The 8,476-nt window shown below is 40.7% G+C and overlaps 2 protein-coding genes across 2 annotated transcripts; both read right to left on the reverse strand.

Moving 5' to 3' along the window:
• Positions 1-1,419: 1,419 nt before the first annotated feature.
• On the reverse strand, positions 1,420-5,584 carry psmg2 (proteasome (prosome, macropain) assembly chaperone 2). Its single transcript, XM_056411220.1, has 7 exons — positions 5,421-5,584; positions 4,544-4,715; positions 3,908-3,966; positions 3,534-3,652; positions 3,272-3,451; positions 2,038-2,158; positions 1,420-1,751 (listed from the first exon to the last, which is right to left on the reverse strand). Exons 1-7 carry the CDS (start codon positions 5,475-5,477, stop codon positions 1,671-1,673), a joined length of 789 nt encoding a protein of 262 aa, XP_056267195.1. The 5' UTR covers positions 5,478-5,584; the 3' UTR covers positions 1,420-1,670.
• A 1,146-nt stretch (positions 5,585-6,730) lies between these two features.
• Positions 6,731-8,471, reverse strand: zgc:136493 (uncharacterized protein LOC692276 homolog; the record flags this gene model as incomplete). The annotated part of the gene is made up of 5 exons (XM_056411219.1): positions 6,731-7,106; positions 7,191-7,287; positions 7,392-7,570; positions 7,715-7,886; positions 8,105-8,471. Coding segments are annotated over 5 exons (972 nt in total), but the record flags the coding sequence as incomplete, so codon positions are not given.
• Between the last annotated feature and the right edge of the window lie 5 nt (positions 8,472-8,476).

An 8,476-nucleotide genomic window follows, 5' to 3' on the forward strand; every position in this document is an offset into this window, starting at 1 on the left:
GCCGTGATGGGGGTCGGTTTAATGAAAAGCACTGCCTCCTCCCACATGATAAATTCAGTGGGATATAATGTGTCCATGATGTACATAGTGTTGTTTTTAAAAAAGATGTGTAAAAAGACATATTTTTGCTTGTAAAAAAAACTAAACTAAAAGACAAACGACGATGTTACAGATTTGAATACAGAAGAAACCTGATTTGATGACTTGTTCTCCTTTTGAACTGGAATTGTCTTAATTTCCCCTTTTCTCTTAAGAGTGTAATCTATAAATAAAACTGGTATTATCTAGTTTACATAACAACCTGTCTTTGCTCTTTTCTGATTAGTGCTTTTTTGATAAGCAGCCCTTCTATTACACACAAAGGATGTACATGTATGAAATAATTTGTTTTTTTAACAAGATTGCTTCTCATGCAAGAACCACGAGTACAAACAGAATGGTTCTTCAGTGGATTTGTACACGTGGTTTAGGAGAACTTGCCGCGTTCACTTCAAAGCTTCTTTTGGGTACAAACACAATTTACAAGTGTCCATCCTGTAAACGTCATTTTCAGTGATGAGCTGAAGTGTTTCCCATGTTGCTCACAAGTTATCAAATTAAGATACCAACAATGTCAAGGAGGCTGATTGACACATGTGTCTGTTAGCTTCGTGGATCATACAGGCTGGAAACCGTACAGGTGTAAAAGTTGCATCCTATAAGTTCCTCCTTTGTAAGAAATCTCAGGAGAGCATCCACACAACAGCAACTTGTTTTGACTTTATATTTGAAAGGATTTACCAAATGAGATATAATGTGGACGTTAAGCTGAAGGTGAAAGTAGATTTGGTTTCTTCATGCTAAGCTAAGCTCACAATGTTCTGGTTATAACGTTAATGTTAGCTTGGCAGTGCAAACAGCATGAATTGTGAGGCCCGGGGACTTTTACTTTTCTATTTATAAACAGGGAAAAAAAGTATTTCACAAAATTACAAACCATCTAAAAAAATGTTTTTTTTAGAGATGAGAGACTCAGTCTCCTGAACTTTTTTCAAGAAAATATATTTACCGGCTTAATTAAAATGTCTTTTTAGGGCTAGCAGTGTTTTTCAAAATAGAAAAAAAGTGTCTTTTTTGGAGCTAAACATTCATTTTATGATTCCCTCTTTAAAAACATTCATTTCCCGCAAAACAGAATCCAAAACAATGATGCTACAAAACAGGAAACCACAAACTTTGCAAAACGGCATTTCAAAGTATGAATCAGACGAGCGGTACGTTGTTGCAACATGTTCGTGGAAAGGAATCAAATGACGCGGCGGTGCTGCCGGGAAGACGCCGTGGCAACCGGCCAACCACCTCCGGTTAGGCGGGCCGAGCCAGCGCGCGGTGACGGTTACAATCAAAGTCTTGATCATTTTTAGATTAATTCACACTGGATTCTTGTCACAATCTTTTATTGTGAAAATCAGTCAAATGCTGTCGTACTTGGAAATAGAATGCAATAGAATGCAATTCATGCACAAAGATCATGATCAAAATAAAGGTGACTAGGATAAATGTTCCAGAGTGAGGTCAGTTAACCGGGTTTCAGCTCCATACACGGTGAACTCAATATAATACATATATAAAAGATGCTGCTGCTGTTCCTAGAAGCTATTTATGAGATACAACAACTAAATATGTGGTTATCAGAACAGTGCTGGGGGAATGCCACTGCCAAAGAGAAGACTCCAGGAAGTTGGGATCTTCCATTTGTTGGGGTTTTGGCTCTGAAATGACAATCATGAGAACTATAATTAGAAAGATATACTCTTAGTAGTAGTTCATCTTAATATTAGCTGTGGGTAATCCACAGACTATGGATGAATACCTCATACAACACCACTTCAGATACTCTGAACTATCCCATTAAATCAAAAGTTATAGTATATCGCCAAACTAATCCTGTCCACTGATGCATACTTTTCTTGAGCAAGTTTCAGTCTCAGTTTATTTTCTTACCGTACTGAAAAGTATTAGAAGCAAATGTCTGTCACCTAACTGCACGTCACTTACAGGTTCGTCCAGCAGATGAAGCCAGTCGTTGAGGTGGTTGGCGAGCGTGAAGGCGTCTGGGATGTTGTCGCCTTCTGAGCAGAAGAGCAGCAGCACAGCCAGTGGGAGATCCTCCGCACAACTGAAAACAATATCCAGCACACGCGTCACGTAAGAAACAGCCCTGAACAACCGTCACCGGCTGCTTTCTGGGAACTGAATAGAAAAAACATTTATTGTAGTCAAGAAATGTTTTGATATTTTCATAAGAAAAGATATTCGGCAGGTTTTCCAGCCACATTTGAGAAGACGTCTAATAGTAGAAACACACAATACTATTTAAGAGGGTCATTTGACCTTTTAAGGTGGAATGATCTGATTTAGTGTGATGCTTGAGAAGCACTACATTTTAGGATTCAGCATGTTTATTCAGTGCAGAATGTTAGAACTATACAGATGAGCAACTTCCCATAATTAAAAAGGTATGTTTGGTTATGCTCTTTAAAAAGATGTTTATTGAAATTGTCATTACAGCTACCAATGAGTCATTTAGTTGGCCCGGGTGTCCCGATTGTACCTGCCTGTCTCACTGCCTGTCTCACTGCCTGTCTCACTGCCTGTCTCACTGCCTGTCTCACTGCTCGCCTTCCAAACGCTACTAGCCTTATACTACGAGTACTAACAGCCATGTTCATGTTTACTTTCATCATGATCATTTTGGGGAGACGGGCTGGCCGTGTTAACGACTTTCTTCCTAGATCTAGCAGCCCTTGTAGCTCGTGCTGTTACAGTCACTGGGACAGTTGTCAACACTGGGCCGGGTCCCTCTGTTGGATCGTTGTTCAAACCTGGCGTACTCTCTCTAGTTCCTCAAGCCTACCAACCCTATCTTAAAGAGAAATCATTAAGAGGTGGTTAAGTATTCAAATGGTTACACATCACAAGCTTCTTTCTCCTGTGATGACCCCTCCTGGCTGCATTTAATAGATCAATTATATTGAATGCTGCCAGTATAACCAGCTCAACGTGCAGCTTGTTGCTGTCATTGGGTAATTATACAGGACTATGACTCATGTCTCAGACACAGAGCAGTTACAACCACATTGTCACTTCTTAAACTCGGGTACATAAAATGATTCACAAGAACGTCTGAACTGAAATGGGGAAAAAATGCCCATAAATAAAATTGTTCCTTTTGATCAATCGTGATGAGCGTTCAGTAGGACGTCGCCGACAGGCGGCTGCAGCTCGGTACCTGTCCTCGTAGAGTCCCTTGGTGATGCCTCCTCCAGGGACATAGAGGCGTGGGTCTGTGTTGGCGTCCGTCAGTCCCGGGTAGGATGGAACCCGCTCCATCTCCCTCCAGCCGAGCTCCTCCAAAGCCACCGCACTCACCTTCAGCAGGGACGGCGTGACCAGGTACCTCAGAGGAGTGCTAACATTGACACGCACTCGTTAACAGGGATTGTGAAACAGCAAAGACATGCAGTGGTGGTGTGTAGAGCGTGGTTAGGTACCCCTTCAGCTGTTGGTCGTCCCTCTGGTAGGCGTGGCTGCTGGACAGAACTACAGTCCTGGAGAACCCGCTGGCTTTGAGCCAAGACACGAGCAGCTGACGGAACTTTTTGAATTTTGTCTGCAATTACAACAAAAGGTTAGAGCTACAAATGCAATAATGCCAATGTCATTCTAGGTCAATGGAAACACAAACTGCATCATCATGCAAGTTGTAGTAAATGATACCTTAAAATATAGTTACAAATATATATATTTTTAAAAGATACAAATATGGATTATATAATTTAAAAAAATAGGCCCCAAACACACAACACACTCCTCTGGCCCATCACAAAGCAGGAAGCCTCAACTTGTGCTGCTGCAACAGTTTTACCTGAATAATTGGTGTCCGGATTTGAAGAACTGCCATCTTCAGTTCTGCTGCTGTGTAAACTGAAGAAGTGAAAGGGTTGACAGATTAACTGTTGATCACATCTTTTAATAAGTCAGATTTCTTTTCACTTCACAGCAGATGAGAACATTGCTAATGACGCTGTCTGACAATTTATTCAAAGAGTGCTGACACCAACTGAGAACATGTGTTGGTCTATGCCGTGAAGAAACGGCAGTCAATTATCATAAGTCCTTGACAACCAAATACTTGGAGAAAAAGTGGAGTGACACAATAAAGCTGTGTTTGTTCCTCGCCGTATTCTCAGAAATGCCAGAGAGCATGCAAATAAAATACCATGAAGAAGCAAAAGAGAACGAGTTGCACGACATGTTACAAAAGTTGCACGGTTAGAATCAAACCGTGTCAACGTGGCACTTATTGAGTGATTTGAATTTGTCTGAATTCCTCTTCAACAAAGTTAAATGACTGATAGCCTTACTATAATTATTGTTTTAAATGCTCTATAGATATCTGAATAATAAATAATTATTGGGAATTCTTTAGTCCATGATAATCCTGGATTGATTGGATACTGTGACCAACTTCACAGGTGAAATTTGCTCATTTAGACGGTACCTTCTGCTGGGGTGTGCAGCTCCTCAGCGTCTTCTTTACAGGTGGCGTATGGATTGTTTCCAGTCATGGGGACGAGACAGTCCGTGTGTATGTAGCCCACTCTGCTCATGTTGAGCGTGGACACAATGAGGTCCACGGCCAGCTGGCCCACATTACCAACAGCCACTGCTGGCTGAGGAGGGAGAGGGGCGGACAAACAATAAAGAACAATTAGCAGCTATTTTGGTAACATATTTGTTTTCAGTCTTTTGAAGCTGCATTTCATGGTTCTAGCTTCTCATGTGAGGATGTACTGCTTCTCCTCGTCTTAAATGGCAGGTAACTCAATTATGTTTATGTTTGGACTCAAAATACTGGGCTCTGGATGGTATTTGTTGCCATTTATTGACTTTATACAAACCAAACAATTCCTCTAATGATTATAAGAACGATCAGCTGATTAATCCAGAATGTAAATCATAACGAATCTTAACACTATTTAAAATAATTAAGAGGAAATCCATAAATGTTATAATTATCTAATGATGTAACATTTCATAATATAACAGTCACACGTGCCATTTAGCTTTCACAAATTCAGGACTTATTTGCAATGGAGTATTTTAAGTGTGGTATTGATACTTTTTATTTGTCTCCAGCAGCTAGATTGACAGCTTTGATTGGAAAAGATTTTGCAACACTGAACTTTTACGTTGCACTAGCTAGTTTCTCATCGTAAACAGTACCTAAAACAAGTCAAGAACGTACAAGGCAGAAGCACCGACTCTGTTAGTAAGAACACGAACTACACAAAGCTGATGCACCGATTCTAAGATTACAAACTACAGAGCAACGTGACTTTTGACAAAGTGAAACTACAAACCGCTGTGTCACTCACCATGACGAGGGTGAAGTCTTTAAAGCAGGGCGGCTGGTTTTGTGAAGAGATAAACATGATGCCGTTTAGCAGACACAAACAGATACTGAGAAAGAGATGAAGATGTAATTATATTATCTAAAGTGATTTTCACCCGGCTTTTGTTTTCATGCCTGGATGTGGGGTCCTTCTGGGCTCCAGCTCGATGTCGATTGTTGATTGAGCAGCAGCTGTAGTACCTGGTGTAGATGCCTGAATGGACTCATCTGGGAATTTATTTCAGAGACAATATGTTGTAAAGTTATCTACTGTCTGTCACAATCTGTTATATCGCTCCTTTAGTATGTATAATTGCAATAGTATTATAGTTAGTTTATTATAATCAGGCATATTAAGGGTCAAAATACAGCTCCGCAAAGATTTCGTGTGGAGTTAAGATATGAAACCTCTACCCTTTTTAAACAGTGAAATGTAAAACACACCAATAACAGTTACAATACTTCTAACCTCTACTAGTAAAATAATACTAGTTTTATATATTTTTTAAAATAGAATAAAAATACTTGAACATGGCCTTATTCAATTTGTTAAAATTATCTAATGCGTTGGAGAAAAAAGGAAAAATAAATCCGGTCACAGGACTGTAATAAGCCCGTCCAAAAGGGACTGTAATAAACCCGTTTTGGACGGGTTTATTACAGACTTGTGACCGGATTTGTTTTACAGTCTACCTGTCTGTCTGTCTACCTGTCTGTCTGAGCACGGACTGTTAGTAAGCACACACTACACAAGGCTTAAGCACCAAAAGCGTTGCGAATTTTCGCTTCACTTTACTCGTCAAACTTGTTGTTTATTTGCTGCCACACACAGCTCGGTGGATTTCAGAGACTCCTCCAGGAACTGCATCTGGATAACTTCAGGCTGACCAGGAGCAGTTTGATTCAACAATGGAAAGACGTCAGTGATGATGGGGAGAACATCTCAGGGCTGATTGGCTTTCGAAATAGAGCATTACGTGAATATCTCATCCCAGTTGAAACTTTTCAATTCCTACCCCGCGGTAATTGACGTTATTCGCGTTCATGTCTGTGCATTGACTTTGCATGCAATATAATTGAGTGAAAAACGCTTTTGGTGTGAACGCACCATAAAGCAAAACATTGATACATAAAGTAACATAATAGTATAGATGAAGGTAATATTGAAACAAAAACATATGAATGAAAAGTCAAACAATTCTGTAATAATGCATGTTCAACATGTATTGCCTCTGCAAATGATCAACAAAGGACCATGAGAGTGGTGCAACAAATCCATTCTTTGCATGAATGTGAACTCAGTGTGATTTTAATTGAGCAAAGTTATATTAAACATGTGCAAATGTATCCATGAGCTAATAGTAACATAAAAACTAAGAACTATTATGTTTAATATCAAAGTAATGATGGCGGATTGTTACAGAACAAGTAAACCGGTAAAAACTAAAGTATTTAATGTGTTCATTTGGAAAACACTTCTAAATACAGAACGATGAGGGACCATCAGGGAAGTCATTTTGGTTTGACTTCATTTGGAACAACATGGCCATTCAGTACAGCCAACGCGTTGTCTACCATCATCAGCACCATCTTTCTTGTTGTAGCGATAGTGTTGGTGCCAACGTGGGGGGTGATCAGCACATTAGGAAGGCCGAGGAGAGGATGATCCCTGCACAGGAGGAAGAGGAGGAGTTGTTAGGAACCAGTAAATAGATAAATAAATTGAGTTTCTGGTTAAAGAGTGTGCTGAGACCTTGGTAATGGTTCAGGGTGAGTCACATCTAATGCCGCTGCACGAATTCTTCCAGACTTCAAAGCTTTGACTAAAGCATCCTGATCCACAACCAGACCTGAAGCATGAAAAGTCAAAAATGAACATCAGTGTTTCAGAAGAACTTCAAAGTAGCTTTTGTAATTCTTTAACCAAGTAAAGTCAGTAATACATTGCTCTCACCTCTGCTGATGTTGACTAGAGTTGCCGTGGGTTTCATGAGGGAGAGCTCTCTGTGGCTTATCAGGTCTGTGGTCTCAGGGGTCAGGTTGACCGCCAGCATGACAAAGTCTGACTCTTTCAGCAGGTTGTCCATGTTCTCCCGGTAACTGGCACCAACCGCCTGCTCATCTTCAAAACTCCTGAACAGCACAAAGAAAAGATGAAACTGATGATTAACATTGTCTCTTTGATGTGTTGCTTTAACCTTTTTACCTGTATTCAAATAAGATCAATCAGGAAATTCAAAATGAACCAAACTAACAATTACATCATCAAACGTGTACCTCCGGTTCCTGTTGTGATAGAGGATCTTCATATCAAATCCTTTGCCTCTTTGTGCAATTTTGCAGCCGATGTCTCCCATTCCAATAATCCCCAGAGTCGACCCTGTGACCTCCACTCCCATCAGGTCTAGTGGTTTACAGGTAATGTTGGAGTCTACAGCTATTTGGTGACCTGCAGAAAAACGGGACATATTCTCAAACCAGCCAGAATAAATCATTTAGAAGCGCGTCACAGATTCAAGTTTTGTCAGACTTGCTCATAAAGCAGCACACGTGGAAAAAGCTGTTAGTCTTATGTAATTATAAAAATTCAGTGAACCTTTGAGTTGTAGGATAGATGGCGTCTCACAGATTGTTAAGCCCTTAAAAAGTAATATCGACTTGGCTCACCTTCAACGATTCTGCGTGCCGATGCCAGAAGCAGAGCCATCGCGATGTCTGCAGTGGCATCGCTCACTACACCTGGCGTGTTGGTCACCTTCACTCCCAGACTAGTGATGTACGGCACATTCAGGTGGTCGATGCCCACTCCGCCGCTGGAGACTACCTTCAGCGAGGGAAGCAAACTGAGCAGTGAAGGCTCTGCTGCTGGGCGGGTATTCCACATCAAAATGGCCTGGATCTTTGGCCCGAGCACCAGAGAGTTTTGAAGGAAGTCTTTGTGGCAGATGAGATGGAAGTATTCTTCCAGTATGTCTCTGACCTCTTCAATGTAACCTTGTTTTCCCACTTCTGAGATCAGAGCCCATGGTTTGTTGCCCT

Source organism: Pseudoliparis swirei, unplaced genomic scaffold (assembly GCF_029220125.1).
Source record: "Pseudoliparis swirei isolate HS2019 ecotype Mariana Trench unplaced genomic scaffold, NWPU_hadal_v1 hadal_163, whole genome shotgun sequence".
NCBI lineage: Eukaryota > Metazoa > Chordata > Actinopteri > Perciformes > Liparidae > Pseudoliparis > Pseudoliparis swirei.

What these genes read in the sequence shown, in the direction of transcription:
- psmg2 (XM_056411220.1), bottom strand. Translation starts at nt 5,477, where the DNA reads ATGTTTATCTCTTCACAAAACCAGCCGCCCTGCTTTAAAGACTTCACC. An exon ending in AAGACTTCACCCTCGTCATG is followed by an intron (nt 4,716 to 5,420) that starts GTGAGTGACACA and finishes CTCCCTCCTCAG; the next exon opens with CCAGCAGTGGCTGTTGGTAA. An exon ending in AAGGGACTCTACGAGGACAG is followed by an intron (nt 2,159 to 3,271) that starts GTACCGAGCTGC and finishes TATTGTTTTCAG; the next exon opens with TTGTGCGGAGGATCTCCCAC.